This window comes from Rhipicephalus microplus, chromosome 6, assembly GCF_043290135.1.
Source record: "Rhipicephalus microplus isolate Deutch F79 chromosome 6, USDA_Rmic, whole genome shotgun sequence".
Taxonomy (NCBI): Eukaryota; Metazoa; Arthropoda; class Arachnida; order Ixodida; family Ixodidae; genus Rhipicephalus; species Rhipicephalus microplus.
Window position 1 is genome coordinate 20,450,420 of NC_134705.1, and position 18,133 is coordinate 20,468,552.

General features: G+C 41.4%; 1 protein-coding gene across 4 annotated transcripts in view; it reads right to left on the reverse strand.

Moving 5' to 3' along the window:
• Window positions 1-3,294: 3,294 nt before the first annotated feature.
• Window positions 3,295-18,133, reverse strand: part of Plc21C (Phospholipase C at 21C) — a 685,580-nt gene continuing 670,741 nt past the window's right edge. For all 4 annotated transcript variants that reach the window (XM_075865841.1, XM_037419231.2, XM_075865843.1 and 1 more), the window contains one exon: window positions 3,295-16,259. In XM_075865841.1, coding sequence (XP_075721956.1) covers window positions 16,131-16,259 — 129 coding nt within the window. In that variant the 3' untranslated portion in view covers window positions 3,295-16,130. The remainder of the gene's footprint in view (window positions 16,260-18,133) is intronic.

Below are 18,133 nucleotides of genomic sequence, written 5' to 3' on the forward strand. Positions count from 1 at the left end.
TGTATGTGTGTAGAATGCAAGTATGGGAGCAGAATTTAGAGCACGAGCCTTTTTAATTATTTACTCATCAGAATTGTAATACAATTCCAACTGCTTTTTCAAATGAATAGTTTATTATGCCGTAAAATAACCAGGAAAGGCCTAAAACAAAAAACTCTTGCATACTTTCACTCTATAGTCATTAGTCTATGTTGGCATATCTTAAATATCACTTTTAATTAAGCACTTATTTTCTAAGGCAGCCTTAAAAAATAAGGAGTGAACTTAGGTTATCTCAGAAACAAGATGAGTTACAGGAAAACTAATTAAATATTTGAAATCTGCAGAAAAAAAACTGCATAATCCTGTGTAGTTTGATCAAGATTGCCGAAGAAATAAAAAAAATGTCTATGGCCAGTCTGCCCCATTAAGCCTTAGTTCTTGATTAGTACTTCTCAAAGGTTGTAGTGAGTTGATAGGATGAGAATTCCAATTTCTGGTCACTTTGTTTTTTTGTTTTATCTTGTTTTCTCACTTGGTACGTTCTTGCGGAAAATTTCCCTCTCACGTTTCTTGCATCCCCCAACTTTCTATCAGTTTTCCGAAAAAAAAAAAAAAGTGCCAGGAGTATGCGAGTAAGTATTGTAGTTCTTACCGACTTATAGCCCATTGCACTTAGGCTTACCTATCAAAGTGACATTGATAGATTTCTTTTAAAACATATGCATCACAAAAAACTATACCAACAAAAGCAAATTGGACAGTTTTCTTTTGCAATGTACACATCACAAAAAGCCGTACTTTTGAGGAGACAACTTTCTGCGTACAATAACCATAGCACCTATTTAACTAAACTGCACCCAGCTGAGGATCTAATATATAGTCTACACTTTCATTTAATTTATTATCTGTGTTGGACAATATAAACTGGATGGTTGTCTTCAAGTGCCTTTTCTCCTTTTTGCATCTTTTTTTTTACCTCAGACTTTTGTGAGTCACATCTTTTGTAACAAAGAAATCGTGAATGTTTTCCTAAATGCTTTGAGGTGCACGTGGCAAGCTATTGTCCAGCTGCTACCATAGTGGCTTCTGAAACTACTAAAGTGTTTTTCGCTCTGAAGTTTCTTCTTTCTGTTTTCGGCATGCTTGAGATGAGAAACTGCACTAAATATGCTGGGAGAACAAAACTTAAGGTTGGCAAGTGACTTGGTGACTCCATAATTCTGACTGACTCCATGGAACAGAAGGACAACACAAGAAGATTTACACGAATTTTGAGTTATGTTATTGTGCATCTACATATGTTGTTGCCCAGCTTATTATAATTGTTCTGAAAACAGTGATGTCATGAAAGAATACCTGCGACTGCATGCAAGCCACAACAAGTAGTAGCATAAATGTCACATGTATAGTCACAGCATTACTGTACTGTGTGGCATGGTAAAAAAATACTTTTATGGCAGAAGATATTAAAAAGACGCAATGATAACTAAAACATACATGCATAAAAATGCATGCCTAAGCTGCTTAAGAAATGTGCAATAATTATCCATTTCTAATAAAAATGACTGCCAAAACCAGTTCTACTGAAAAATCACAGCTTCATTGCAAGGGTGAAGCAATGAATTCAATAGCAACAAACTGCAATGTTATACAAAGTAAGGGCGGCAGTTTATAACTCCTTTGGATTCAATCAGGCCTAAGCTTAGGAACTGCTGATGTAAGAATACAACCGTTTCAGGGACAGTTGCGGTTTTTGCACAGTCTCTTTACATTGTGAAGCACAGCGTGTCGAAGGGTATATGACGCGTCAGCTTATGCTTGCCAAGATAGCACGCGCGCCAGCAATCACGACTGTGCCCTTTGATTGCAGTTGATAGTTGCTGCTCCAGTGACACATCCCCCTCCTCCCCGCGTTCCTTCATTTAACTTCAGAGCAGGCCTGGTGTTTCCTAGCTCTCTGCCTAGTAGCAATCGACAGCAGGCTTTCCATGCGGGGTGATGTTCGTGGTACAGGGGTTGCAACTAACACAGCACACAAAGAAAGATGACCAATGCACTACTAGCAACTGAAGACAATGTCATCACATGTGTCCTCCATGCGACGCCAAGGGGTCAACTCCTTTCATCTGTGCTTCAACTGCTTTCGTTCGCTTCGTTTGTACACTTTTACCCTCAGTAGAACATACAATTTTCAATGAGGATTTCATCGATTTGTACTTTATACGAAATATGACAGTGACGACAACGGTGAAGCAGACGGCGATAGCCCGTCGAGAATGTCTATTTACTTGCTATCACAATAAAACTAAGAAGATGGCTCTGAAAAGTTATTTGCGTTATTTGTGAAACATAAGAAAAGTTATTTGTGAAACATAAGTGCTGTATAAGCACTTGGACATTTGCACTTCAGAAGGGGCAAGAAAACACTGCATTGTCCTGCAGTGGTGTGTCGATCCGAGATAAATTTTTTATTACTAATTTTTAAAGTGAACATTTAGAATAACAAACGAACACACGAAACACTAATAATGTTAAAGGGGGCCTGCAGTCCTTTTTCATAGCCATGAAATGCATCACTGCCCTGCATCAGTGGTCTAGTGCACTTTCTCTTTTTTCGAGTACGCAGCTTTTCAGCGCGATGGCACATGCACACATAGACAAGTGCCAGCCTCTCTTGGCGGCCCTAGTAAGGACCGAGTGTGCCATGTTTAAATCAGCCAATGGCTGTAGTGAGTGATTTTTGACCATGTAGCGTCAATTGTCCAGAGAACAGAGAACGATTTTCAGCTGACTTTGAGAACTATTTGCGAATTCCAGGCCCCATGACACGCTATAATATTTGGCTCGCATGTACCCAGGAGGCTCCACTACCAATCAACAGCATTTTCTGACCATGCTCAAAAAGTGTTGCAGGGTCTCTTTAAAAAAAGCCCAATATGTGAGAAATACTTGGGCAATGTGTTTTCATTAGGCACCAGCTGTAGTAGCAGTAATTTGTAGCAGTGCGTTATGCACAGTTTTGTGCTGGTCTTACGCATCATTCAAGGGCAGCTGATCTCTTGGTAATGTGGGCTCTGATCACTAGTTAAACAAGAAAATATGTTAGCATAAAAAAGGACCTTGTTAAAAATAATCTAGGTCTCTTAACGGTTACTTGATTACAAAGGCTAACGAGTCATACATATTTTGAAGCAAAAGTTCACTTTGAAGAATTTTTTTCACACTGGAAATCAGAGGGCATGAGTGCATATGTCACAGCCTTAAGTTGATTTTTCTGATGGCTTACTTATTCCAATAATCAAGCATACTACATTTAAAACGAGCACGATAGTATATTTTCTTTTTTACAGGTAGTTCCACAAGCACAGGTATTGTTCAGCATGTCCCCAACTAACAGAATGAAAGAGAGCCAGTCGGTTTCACATTGCAGAAAAGTGATACAACATATATGCTCAAGATTTGTTTAGTTCTCCCGGAAAGCACACATTCCTCATAAAAAATCAAGGAAAATAACAAAAAAGAAACCTCTATGCTGGACCAATGTGACAATACATATTTGAGAGCACACTGAACACAAACACAATATGAAGGCACACACACAACAGTAAGATAATTTGATTTCATTGGTGCCTAGTAATATTCTCATAATGTGCTCATGTTTTGCTTCGTGAATATGCTGTTCAAAGCTGCTTCATGTGTGTGCATGTTTTATTTTATTCAGCACGCGCGCTTTTACCATTTAAGCTAAAAGCTCTGTGTAAGGCTTATCAGCAACCTTGAATTCAATTTAGTGGAGTGATTGTCGACAAACAACCATTTATTTATTTTTCTCTGCACATATAGTATCATGAGAAATGTAATTATTTGGTTTTAATTTTTCCTCACTGTACGCGCCCTTTTACAAGCTATCAAGATGGACCAGTTCTGCCCCATCATGCTGGTAATAGAAGGCCTGCGTAGTGTCAGACAAAAAAAACAGTTAGGCTTTGTTCAGCCACTTTGTCATCTACAGTGCCTTGCACGCACTAGAAGGCTTGTGTCAACAAGTGAACAACTGAAGAAAAAATAAAAGAGATTGTGTAGATACAAACGATGCTCAGAAAGTTACATGGTATCTTAGCAGGAAGAAATATATTGCAAGGTCGCAAAACAAGATGGAGCATGTTGTTAATTGGGCATTGCTTGAATAGGTGGTAACATAAAGCTTTCATGGTGTGCTATTCAACTAAAGGAACATTCTAATGAACTACGCCGAACTTCGAACTTCTATAAGTGCTGGCAAGAATAAAAGAACACAAACAAGACATTTTTGGAGTCTTGTGGACAAGCTCATTCAAGGAACGTTCTGAACGCCGAAGTAGCCTTTTGGCATAGGCTATAGGCCTTTGATAGAAGACAGTGCAGTCAAATACACACCACAATCAAGAAGTAAGGAAGGAGAGCACCCTTATAACCAAGCCTTTCATCCGAAAAAATTGACTGCCATAATCAGGATTGCGGGACTGGTCTTCTTAAGTGAATGGTCCTCATGTGTAAAAGTTAAAAAGAATGCTTGCCAACGCTTCATTGTAGCATGCCAGTGCATGTTAACTTTGGCAAACCACAAGCATTGTAAATTAACACTTAACACAAACCAACTGGCCAGAACTTTGATGTACTAGATTCAGAGACTTGTAACCACAAGTAATCATTCGAACTAGTATTGAAGATTCATGGGATAGAAACATTTACTCATGGGCAATTGATTGACCAAAGAGCAGAAACAAGACAGTCAGAGGTATTCCTTATATGTATTTTTCATAACGGAGATGAAAGAAAGTAAGAATTAGATACACAATGATCCAATGAAATCATGCTCTGCTTTGTGGAGAAAGAAAAAAGTAGAAGAACAACAAAACACCAACACACATGTGCTCCTCAGAGCATAAGTTAACAAAATTTTGTGCTGTTCCAGTTTACAAATTTTTTTTCACCTTTAGTTGTGTCTGTTTACTGGCTACTGGAGTGTTGAGTGCATAATTGGACCCTAATGATAGTTAGGTAAAAAAATAAATGTTTAACTGTTTCTTCAACTGTATCAACCAAGCACGCACAAGAACTTGGTGAATGCAAATTTAAGTAGATATGAAAATGAATAAATGAATCTGTGGCGAAGGATTGGCATGTACAAGTGAATCAGTGCAAGCGCATGTAAGTGAAATTTTCATAATCTTCCATAAAGAAAATGCACCAAGTTTAAACAGTTAATCTCTGCATGCATAGAGAGATTAAATGTTTATTAGTACTTTCTATTGGTAACTAAAGTGGGTGGGGTCACAGAGATGTACATGTGCCAGAGCTATTTCTGGCTATTCCCAGATAAAATTCGTGCTTACGTTTTCTTACGTCAAAGTGGGACCATTACACCAATGGTCAGTGTTTGGGACTGTTTTCGTCTTCCATTATCACTGCTTAGCTTGATTTACTAGTGCAACATTCCATCATTCTAACAAATTAAAGCACATAATCGACCAGCATTAACACTGTTCTGGGTGATTACACAATGAATTTGTGAAAAATGTGCAGCCATATTCTAAAAGTAGCTTTTTCAGCAGCAATTTAGTGATAGTGTGCTTCAGAATGTCACAACCTCAAAAAAAGCCAATAGCTCCAAATGTCTAAGAAAAAGCAAATCAGACCAATTTCATTCTACGGTTAACATGCTGGATGACAGGGTAACTATGTAGCTTCCTGCAGCTTGAAATCATGCAAAGACCAGATGAGGAAGTATTCCATCAAGCAGTATGTGCACCTGTGAAATACGTCGTATATGGTTCCAGTGAGAGCTAAAATTGATCAAGAGCACAATATCCAGTGCGAAAAACAGAAAAAAAAAACTGTGTTGAAGATGCCGTGCTTTCGAGCAAATCACCTCTTGTTTTCAAACGAGCGGGTGCACAAAAATACATGCAAACAACAGAAGAACGTACAATACACATATGTATCCATTTAATTTCTTTCATTCAAGGACTTGGTGTCATCATTTTTGTGTGCTAGACAACATGCAGCTATGTGAGTGTGACTCGGCTGCTGACCCGCAGGTCCCTAGACCAAATCCCGACTTCGGTGGCTGCATATCCGACGGAGGCGAAAATGTTATAGGCCCGTGTGCTCAGATGTGGGTGCACGTTAAAAAACACCAGGTGGTCAAAATTTCCAGAGCCCTCCACTAGGGCGTCTCTCATAATCATATGGTGAATTTGGGACTTTAAACCCCACATATCAATCAATCAGTATGTGAGTGTGACAAGATTAAAGCAGTGTTAAAAATACTCCGTTAGAAGCATAATCTTCAGTGTAATGAAGCAGCTTTGTGCACCAGCAGGCATGCGAGAAATTCTTCCATGTTTATCACTCATGGTGCCATTTTTACATTACTGGCAGTCGTCAACCTAGTGTCTTTACGCGTCCTTATTCACGTCCGAAATATCAGCCACGTTCATTTGTGCTCCTTTCTGTCTCTGAGTAAATTTACAGCTCTGTACAACAACTAGTGGCTCATATGCCAAAGTAAGTATTTATGGCAATATTTCTATGAAAAATTCTATAATGGCTTTCGTGTGATGATGAATGCCAACATAGGAGTATCAGCCGGGGGAGCAAGGGAGGTGCGAGCTTCTCGACTGAGAAAAGTTGGGGGGGCTGCGCCCCCTCACTTTCGACAGTGGTCACTTTTGGCTGCACGCTGGGGAAGCCAACAAGTAATGCGAAGGTTTCCGTCACAAAAGTAATCACTCGATCATGTTCTTACAAGAGGATGAAAATGTTACGAGACAATGTTACAACATAGTGAAATTTCGCCAACATTTCCGCTGTGACGATTTTTCTTGTAGGCTCTTTGTGGTGTGGGTCGCCTATGCGATGCTTTCGCGTCTTGTGCTGCAGTATTGCAGAGCAGGCAAGCGCTGAACAGGGCCCTTGTAATATTACACCACTTGTTCATGTTTTTATTTTGTCGTGACTTGTTGATGCATTTACGAATGGGAGTGAGGAAATTAAAAAAAAATGGTCAATGTGTTTGCTGCTCCAGAAAATAATTATCTTCGAAAAAGATATATCATCACTGCTGCTCTGTCAAAGCTGTTGCGAGCCGATGAGTGTGGCAAATCCTTCAGGATGCTCAAGTGTTTCCGTACTGAAGTGCCGAAAACTGTTTCCGCTTTATTCTCTGATAAACCTGATGAGCCTTGCTTGTGGTAGCTTGGAGCCATACCGGCAGCTTGCAAAGTGGCCACGAATAAAGCAGTGAACTTGAGCTCAGTAGGAAGCTCAGATTTTAAGCTTGCCCCACAACTTGAACCACCAGACCAGGGAGAAGGTGAAAAACCGTGTTTTTCAGGACTATGAATGGTTATTTAGGAGTCGGGCTAGTTGGTTTTCACTCAACTTGAATATTCTTTTACAGCTCAAAATACACCTGACTGCAAAGAAGTACACAGGTGCAGCGCTGCTTATTTCTCTCTATTCCTCTTTCTCTCAGCAAGTATGAGCTCACAGAGATGTATACTCGCACAAGCTACTAAACATCATTATGCTACAAGTGGAAATATTTACTCATGATCCATCTCTGCTTATATGATTGGCAGCTAGCTTTTTTGAATTACATTAGAAGGAGATGCTCTTCGGCTTCGTGAGGTCATATAACAAGCAGGCAATTTTGTGGCACACAAAAAATTTTAAATGCTGAAGAACCAATGAGAAACAATATGCCGTATCAAAGATAGTTTATTTTCTAATTTTTATGTGGTCGTGCATAAGCGGTCATTACGCGATGGATCACTTTTGTGTCATTTGTTGCCTTGCATAACAAGCTGGTGCTGTGTGCATCGCAAAAACTGTTTACACCAATCATATACAGCTAACGACCACTTATAAAAGAAGTAACGAGGTGCAGTTTAAGGTTATATTTGCCCACATTTTTTTTCTATCAAAGGAAAATATTGTTCACCCCATTTGTATTGATGTATTTATGCAGGTGCCTGGGGGCCCCTTAAAAAATGTTAATACAAATACAATGAGTGTATACAATGTAGTTTGCCCTTAACACCACAAATTATACACTTTTAAAGAAAAGGGTTGAGAAGTGGATAATAGATTAATAACAGTAGAATAACAATAGCAATAATATTTATATTTGCGTGCTCCAGAAACAGCCTTCAGACTATTAGCAAACAAGGCAAATTATAATACACACCAGCTTGAATATATGCGAGAAAGTGTAATACTTATTATGAAAAAATGTAACAGCAATTATTCGTTCAAAATACATGGCTGATTCCTTCATCATGGGAATCCGCCTATAGAATGAAAGTAAAGTGTGCCTTAACAGGGATAATTAAATATTTACTGTACATTGATAAAGTCGGGTTTGTCAAATGTATGTTTCGATGAGTGGCAGCTGAAGCCTCGTTCAACGCGAATGTATCCTCATTAACGCTTGGTACATCTCCATCCCAACGACCAACATTCATGACAAATTTATTAAACAAACTATTGTGGTATCTTTACATGTTAACTGCCAAAGCATAATCAGAGAAACAGGTGTGATAGAAAGATGAGCGTCGTATTGTACGCTGAAATATGGCTAAGAACACCATAGCTCGGCCTGTTAAAAGTGTGATTGAACTTCGTGGTATATAAGAAAGCACGGTCGTCGTGTCGCCTCTGTGTATGCCAATTTATATGAAAGTGCGAGTACATCCATAAAGCGCGCACGCACACACACACACACACACACACACACACACACACACACACACATATATTTATATATATACACAGTGAAATCTCCGTAGAGCGAACCCCACATTAATGAGCTTTTAAAAAAAGCCATATTGACTGCTAATAGTTTCAATGTAAAATTATTTCACTACTACGTACTTCAGAAAACTGAACTTTTCAGAATAACGAGCATTAATTTAGTTCCGCATTATATTAACAACGCCTCAGTATTATGAATTTATGTTCTGAAATCTGTCGCGACCACCGGAGCGGTACACAAGGAGACGACAAAGCGAACGGATGCCTTGCTTCTCGGAAGACGCGCGACGGTGTGGAGGAAAAAAAAAACTAAAGGACGACTTTTTTTCTTTCTTTTTGTTGAAACGCCAACGTTGCAAGTTTACAAGCAAGCGCAGAGGCGAGGGCAACACGGGAGGGTAAGCTCAGCGAGGCAGAGTGGGAGTTGCAGAGCAGGAAGCATGGGCACGGAAAACCTGAGACAGCGAGAGAGCAGAAAACGAAATGCGAGGAATTTTCTTTTTTAGCACTTCTTTTTTTTTTGGAAGAGGCGCTGACAGCCGTGACGCTTCGGATTTTTCTTTGGAGGCCTCGTTTTTTTTAATCGTGTTCATCTCTTTTCGGCGATTACTTATTGCGTCCGCAAGGCAAGTCGGCGCTCGTGCTGCGGTGATACTACAAATTAGTTAATCTCTGCTTGTGATAAAGAAGCAGAAGCAGTTTTTGCTAAGCTAGACAATGGATATTCTTCGGCAACTTGAAGGCAAAAAGCAGGCTGTTGTGACCAAAAAACCGAATCGCACCACAGGAATGTGGATGAGCTGGAGGCCTTCGCGCTGCAAAATTTGTACTGCTCGCATCAAAAAAAAAAAACTTCTTAAAGTAAACGTACATTTTTGGTGTTTACTTGTGCATTTTTTTTTCGTGAAAAACGAGTTCAAGAACCAATCGTTGTAAAGGTAAGTTGTTTTGGTCAGTGAACATAAGTATTTATGGTTAATTTTCGAGCTTTTACTATAACGACCTTTTGAAATAATGAACAAATTTCCGCAGTCCCCTGAAGTTCCTTATACCAAGATATCACTGTATATATAATGACGGGTGATGAGGTAGGCTTGCCTCTCCACTCACAAAAGTGTTGGTACGCCACTGAATGCCAACACCTGGCTACAGCAGTTGCACTTCTGTGCAATTGAACTGCAATAAGATTAATATGCTTAGATTAATGAGCACATTAAAGGACCCCTGACAGTGAAAGTTTTGTTTGCAAGTTGTTTACAGTAATTTGTACCTTTGCATCTGGGAATGCCAAAGTTATATATTAAAGTTATATATTATGTGCTCTAATGCATCATATAATTAATGCTAGCATCGTTAATTCAGAACGACTTTGCATGAGTTTGAAACACTACCTAAATACCATAACAAACTAACACGCCACAGCAGAACATGCAGTGCCTGACACTATACGTGCACGCAAGCTTCGGTGACGCAGAAATGCATTGTTTTCGAATAGGGGGACCTGCGGATGGTGAAGAATGAAACGATGTGGGTGCTTTGAGCCTGCCCCCCTCAGAAAAGCATTGCTGTTGTAAGCAGCAGCGTAACAACAGGGCAAGAGGGGTGACTAACAGTAGTCCTGGCTTGCCAATAGAGGTATTGTGCGCGTCCCGCAAATGTTGACCTCTGCTACTTCACATGGGGCGTCTCTGTCGACATGCAATTGCGTTCTTTATTGTGAGGTAGAAAAAAAAACTCGGCCCACACCATAAACATATTACAGGCAATGTGCAACTACAGAAAATGTCTGTAGCGTAGCGATAGTGGCGGCCAGCCAGCTAGAGAAAAAGATGACCAGTGCCGTGGCTCGTGGTGCCAGGAATGTTCGTAGGCTTTTGGCTGGCTCGATTCTACGGCCGCCGCTCTACTTCAGCAGCTCGCTTTCTCCCCAAGTCGTCCTACCATCAAACGAGCGACGATAGCACGTCTTTGTCGGACGCCGTCCAGTTGCTACAATTTGGTGACCACGAACACAAGGACAAGTGACCGACGCTGCACAACTGCCACTGAGCTCTGTGGCCAAGTTTCAGCCAGCGCAAGCCTGGCAGAATTAGACCCGCCACTGCCACCATTTTGGACCTCTCGCCTAGAGTCATAGTTCAAGGAGTTTGCGGCGGCCTTGGATTGCAACGTTATCTGGATCCAAGGGTTCCCCATACGAGGTATTAGAATATCATCTTCTACATGACCTCAAACGCCGCCTCCCCTACTTCTCCTGGAGCCCTCGCCCATACGATAATCTGCGAGACGCCGTGCTCGATTTTTACGGCGTCAACCGTGATCTTTTTCCTAAGAGCGACACCGCAGCACCTGGCTCATTACCTACCAAGACACCTCCCGCACTATGGCTACTCAAGACCATTGTCCTGCCGCCTACCGGCTACACAGGTGATGGAGACTACCCTCCCACTTCGATCAAGTCGTTGACTAAGAGACCCATGACCTTAGAGTTCACAGATCCTGCCTCTGATGTGCCGGTTCTGGCAACAAAGACATTGCTACTTCTCTCTGTTGCAGATTCGACACGGGCCACTGCCTCGTGCGCCATCCGATTCGCTGCAAAGACATGGTTGACTGCACTATCTACACCGGGCGATTTGACGGCCTCAGCCAGGCTGGCTGACCTGCCTGCAGACTCAACGCCTGTCCCGGCAGCTGTGGAGGCCCGCGACACCACTCACACTATGGACCCAGAGCCCGCTGTGACCCTGCACGCCATCAGTTTTCCCGGCACACCGGTGCCTGCTGCTCAAACCCTCATGGACTGCCAGCCCAAAAACGACTTCTCCAACCTCTCACATGGCAGCCAGAATTTTGCAGACATACCTGCAAGGATTTTTTCCCGCCTTTCTGAAGAGCCACGCCAGACGCTCTGGTGCCAGCCTACAAGCAGGATACCATCCGCTATCTTGGACAGCCATTCCACTACACATCCATCGTCTTGTCACCGTCTGAAGGTGGGCTGCAGCAGTTCTATGCACAGCCCATGACTCGTAGTTCGGCCACGATGTGCATCGCGTTGTCGACAAACGCACTGTTGTCGGTCCTCAAGAAGCTGCAACGCCTGAAGCTTGGAGCAGCGTAGGTCACGCCGTTCACACGACTTCCACCACCGGTGTTTCCAATGTCCTTCTCTGCCTTCCTCACTGCTCCTAACGACGCGCAATCATCGTGGTCCTCGCCCGCTGCGTAGTTCTCAGTGCTGCCCACGGGAACTGTCAGACTCCTCCGTAGGCTTTCCACCCTGACGACATTCGGACTTCACAGTGGACACTTTAGGAACTGCCGCACATGTACATATTCTTTATATGTTCTCCTTACACCTTTTACATTCCTTTTTATCACATGACGCTAGGCAAGGAGCCCTTGTAGCGTAGAGCTAGTGGCGGCCAGCCGGCAAGAGAAAAAAGATTACCAGAGCCGGTGGCTTGTGGCGCCCAGAGCATTTGTAGGCTTCTGGCTGGCTGGACGCCATGGCCGCTGCTCTATTTAGGCAGCTCGCTTCCTGTACCTCTCGTCCTTTCATTAAACCAGTGATGACGGCACGTCTATGCCTGACGCCATCCAATCGCTGCATGACGATTGCACTTGAATACTGGTAGGAGCACGCATTCTTACTTTAAAACCAAATTAAAATATCTTCTAGGGAATGCTCAGCGATCGCCAGGAATAATCGATCAAAGTGGTCCCACATGCAGGACTATGAAACAACACAAGCAACTCGACTTTCAAAATTTGGTGTCAGGGGTCCTCTTAAGAACTCAAGGTAGTTGAAGTCAATTTGAAAGGTCTCATTAAAGTGTGCCTCGTCATGTTGTTTTGGCACGTAAAACGAAAGAAATAAGATGATAGTGTAACATGTCTCGTGCGGTCTCAAACTAAAAAGTAGGTGTGAGGTACAAAAAAGTCACGTCATCTCTCGAGCATGGTTACAGCAACGTGACTTAAGTGCTCATGTCCTTTAGGGGGTGTTCATGTGACTTTTAAAAAAAGAAAAGCAGCATCAGAGAGATATAGAGTGCATAATAAAATAGTCACACTGATAGCTTTCGCTGTTAAAAGTGTCTGAGTGAAGCAAATTCAGGGAGACCCTGTAAGCTTTTTATTTCCAACTTTGTATTTTTATAGAAAAGCATTGCAAATGGCTTAAATAAAAACTGCTATGTTTGAAAAAGCAAGAAACAAAAAATTTGCTTAGGTCACATTGATTTTCTGTTGCCTTTTCAAGCTACAAGATATTCTAATTATATCCTGAATGTTACTTCATGTTTAAGACAGGGAATTGTATTAAAATTGCAAACCGAAAAAAAAAGAAAAAAAAACGATTAACAATGATAGTGCTTTACAGAAACGTTATATGACACTCACTGGTACATAGCTCTTGCCAGAAAATCCAACATGCTCATTGTTTACTACTTCAATCAGCTGCATCCATCAGTATGAATATTACTGTCACTAAGTTCGCTCATGTGAAATACTGTGAATTTATAACTTCAAGATTATACACTAAACTTGCACTGTGTAGCTTGACACTGTCTAGAATAGCAAATGATCATCGTAACGAATTTTGTGACACAGTCACTCTGCAGGTGGGTATGCTATGACTGATGTGGCCTCTGAAACCATTAACCTTGACAGAGTTTGTATGAGCAGTAACAAACTCCTGCATTGAAATTACAGTACACCACCCCTGTGGTGTACTGTAGCATAAGCAAAATATCAGCTGATACTTGATAACGTATGGCTCTGACTGATACATAGTTCTTGCCACAAAATTCAACATGCTCATTGTTAACTACTTTAATTAGCTGCATTCATCAGTATGAATAATACTGTCACTAAGTTCGCTCATTTGAAATACTGTGAATTGATAATTTCCAGATAACGCACTAAGCTTGCACTGTGAAGCTTTACAGTGTCTAGAACAGCAAATGACCATCATAACGAATTTTGTGACACTGTTACTGTGCAGACGAGTATGCTATGACTGATACGTCCTGTGAAACCATTAACCTTGACAGAGTTTGTGTGAGCAGAGACAAACTCCTGTATTAAGATTACAAAATGCAACCCCTGTTGAATTAAAAGCATAAGCTAGTACTTAGACCCTGAAGTTATTACGGTGCTGGCTTGCGTGCCCTGCCACAACATGTAGCCTTAAGCGTCAGCACACAGCACCATACAAGGCGGAGATTGCTTGCTCAGTGAAACAGTGCTATCTTTGGTACCCTGCTTTTCGGTTGGCATAATGCTCTGCTTTAGCCCTGCACTCCTTTCACGAAGCTGGACATACTTAAGAGTGCAGACAGCATGAAAACTATGGTAGAGGTGGTGCATGTGGGCAAACATCAACCAGACAAGAGGCAAGGCTGAGTGCTTATGTGTGGCCGAGGGAAGTCGAATGCGTGGTCATTGGTGCCAGCACTGGGTGCATATGTGCCATGCTTGTGATCAGTGATTGTAATTTATTTTTCTTGCTTATTCTCTGAAAACAGATTACTTTTGCTCATGTATAACCACTAGTTCTCAATTTGCTTTTTATGCTGGCAGAAAATGAGAAAACCAGCCAATACAGCAAAATAATACATATGTAAAACAAAGAACAATAAAAACAGCATGACAATGCAATTTTACAACCGTCATAACAACGCTTCAATTCAAAAATTAGATACAAGATAATAATTTAGTCAGTAAATGCTACATAATAAAGTACATGTCCGTGACAATGGTGAGAGACCGTAATGCAGCAAGCACAGCCGCTATCGGTAGATGGCCCGATGTGCATCTTTTTTGCTGTTGTACCTGGTACAACATATGGCGTCAAGATTTGCATCATGTTTTCTAGATAAAATGTGTAGACATTGTGCTGCCACACGTAAATGTGCATGCAAGTCATCAAAACATCAACAACCAACCATAGCAACATGGGTGAAATCAGGTAAATTATGGGAGCATGTGCGAACACTTGGCCATCTGACCTAAGGCAAAGAAGGAATGAAGACACAGTGAGAGGCAAAGATGACCAGCAGACAAGTCCTAAGTACTGACACACCTCTTTTGTACATATGGCCCCTGAGCAGCAGCTGCACAGGATGGTCTGCAATCTGATAAACAACAGGATTCACTGAATGTTGCACACATTAGCTAAATCATTCACTGCAAAACTTCAGGAAGAGGTGAGCCCATATAGGTAGTAAGTTTTATGAATGAAATAAATTATACGTACATGCCAGGCAAAAAACTTACAGATTATAACATTATTTTTAGGAAGTCATTTCAGCATAGACTGCCATTGCACAATCTTGTGTGGAATACGAACACTAATGAGTCAGAAGAAACCCTGCAACGCTTGATGTTGCAAGCTATCATGACATGCTGAAAGCCATCCTAAGAATAAGTTTTAGAATATGCTCATGCCAAGGAACACTAAAAAGGTTATAGGTTCTTCAAAAACCATTTCCTTCTTCTGCAGTCCTATAACAAGGCTCTGACCACGGAAGTTGTTCGAAATGCATAAGGACATAGAAGCATAATTGACATTAGGCATACGCTTGTGGTCAGAAAATCACAATCTCTCAAAATAGAATTGTATCAGAATGAAAATTTGTACTACGGCTCTAAAGAAAAGTATGCATTGGCAAAAAAAAAATGAAACACTCATCAACTCCTCCAGCAATATTTGTGAGTGTTGACTCAAAATCACGCTGAAAGGCAATTATTTTAAGGTAATGTGAAAATGGACTTCTATAGCTTCTTAATATGAGCTTTACAACACTCAGTGCACACTTGCTAAGTCCTGGAACATTTTGCAGCAAAGCGATAGTCACCCATCTTTCAACTTGGTTTCACAATGTTTAAAAAGCAATACAGTGAGAGTGAAGTGTCACACAGCCCCGCCAATTGAAATGCTGTTCTAAGAACAGCAAGAACAGACGTTCAATGTTTACTTCATTACGCACTCAAGGGTGTGTCACTACACCCCGAAAGCAATCAAGTGACAGAGTTGTACTATACTGTGTAGCTGCTGCTTTGGGGCATATTGCACGTGAGGCTATGCGAAATGAAAGATTTTCGCCCTAACTGTTTACAGCAGCAAAAAACTCAGGTAAACTCTTTAAGCATCCCAAAAAGCACACTGGGACTATACCTTCTGTTTTGAGCTGTTTTGTTGTGCTCGAGGCTGTCATGAGGGCTCACCCGCCTGGTCACCTAACCCTTCGAGTGCTAAAACGGTGGTCACCATGGCTGGTGGTGAGGAGAGGGTGGGAATCCCATTGAGGCACCGGTGTGCGGAAATCTCCAGCTGGAGGCTAGAGGGCAGTGCTTTGGCGTCGCAGGTCGCTCGGCTCAGCAATGGCAAACAGGTTGGGGTTCTGGCTGAGGGAGCTGTCCAGCTCGCTGCACTTGCGCTCATACTCCTGGTTGCACTTGTGCGCAGCCTGCACACAGAAAGGCCGATTCGACATTTGTGCATGCATGCTACCCAAAGGGCAGCAGCAAATTCTAATGAGTGAGGATACTCAAACCCATTTCAGTGAAGGGCAGCGCTTATACTGCACCACAAAACGACCACAAATATCATAATGCATTTAACTACACCAAAACCTGACAGAAACAAGAAAGTGCCATTGCAGTTTCATGTTTTAAATCTGTACTGAAGAAATCCTGCTCTCATTTAGTTGTGTAAACTGAGAAAGGCAGGCTTTCCACGGGACTTATTGGTAAAGATCTGCCAGAATTTGATTAAGAAAATTAGAAAAGGTCCTGGTGATGATTGTAACTGGCGCAGCATAAGAAATTTGCTGTTCTTCTTTATGTTCACGATTTTACTGACTGCCTGAAAAAGGTTGCATCAAGATATGACGTCCAAGTAGTTATTTCTGCTAGAAACAAGTTATCCCCTTTAGGTGCCAAAGTAGACAGACGAGTCGCAAATAAGCAAAATGTCCAGGAAGATACATGCAATGTTAGTCACATCCCTTTCCGACCCAAATTTTTTCTAGGGCAGAACAAATTTTTTTTAGCTAAGAGTCTCTTGAAAAGCACGAAAAAAATAAATAAAAGAGACTGTAAGTACAATGGTTTTCACAGGAGAACCATGTCCAGTATACTGGATGCTGGGGTTCATTTGTTGCACATACGGGTACACACACTTAGCTATCTTCCTTGAAAGAGTGCTGTTTTTGGCCCTGTTAGAAAGTTCTTCATTAAAAAAAAAACACGAGCAAGGTTCGTTTTGGCCTGTTTGACCCAAAAAATAGTTTCTCATGCTTAGCTGTTTCACTTAGCGTTCAGAGTCACAAAGAAAAAAAAAATATCTAGAACGAAGTGTCCACGGGTCAACTTCATCAAACACCGCTCCCTCCTCATGCTTCATGCTTTTGCTAGACTCCCAAAATGCCCCAGTTTCTTTTTTCAACGCCTGGGCTCCAAGACTGTCAAATGCCTCTTGTTTTATTTTTCCCCTCTATGTTTAGCACGATGTGCACCAATCGCATCCTGGTGTCCAGTGTAGTGGACATAAAGACATTCTTGCATTGCCAGCAAACTTTTGATTACAAAAGCTACCTTTTTAAAACAATGTTTCCAGAAGACATAAGACAGCTTGCACGATTTAAATCAATTGAATTGCAAGAAGATAGCTTCTAAAATTTTTTTATATGCTTGACCATATCATTTCCATGTATATGACGCCATTACTGTGAGGTGCCTACATAAAAAGATAGGGCTCGAGGATGAACTACATTTAAAAACATATTGCTCGAATCTTGAAAATGTTACCAAAGTGGTTTGGGTTCCAATTGTAGCTCTGCCTACATTTATTTCTGCATCGCATTTTTTGTCATGTCCAGTACACCGGTTGCTAGGTCAGAAAGGGATATGTATTCATAATTATTTATACTGCATCACTGGTGTTGTCTACTCTATACTCTTGTCATGCGGACATATAAACGTGGGTCGAACAGGTCGTTGTCTAAATGTTAAACTTTGAGAACATTTCAATTCTCTGAAAGGCCACTCCTGCTTTCATCTAGCAGCCCACTGTAAGAAATGCGGCTGTGCTCCGCTCTTCCCCACAGTGTTCTCTCTGCGGCCATACATGTTAATCTTTATCTTGGTTTTTTGTGACGGGTGTGCTATGCTTGCAGTGGCCCAGGTTTTTGGTGATTTGGTCTCTCGTGCCTTTTTTTCTTTCCCCTTCGCTTCCTCTTAATTTGTATTCTGTCTAATAAATACAGACTTGTTCCTTGCGCCCTTACATACATTATAGGTCATTACTGACTAGCCCAACTCACCATTCCTCAGATCATAA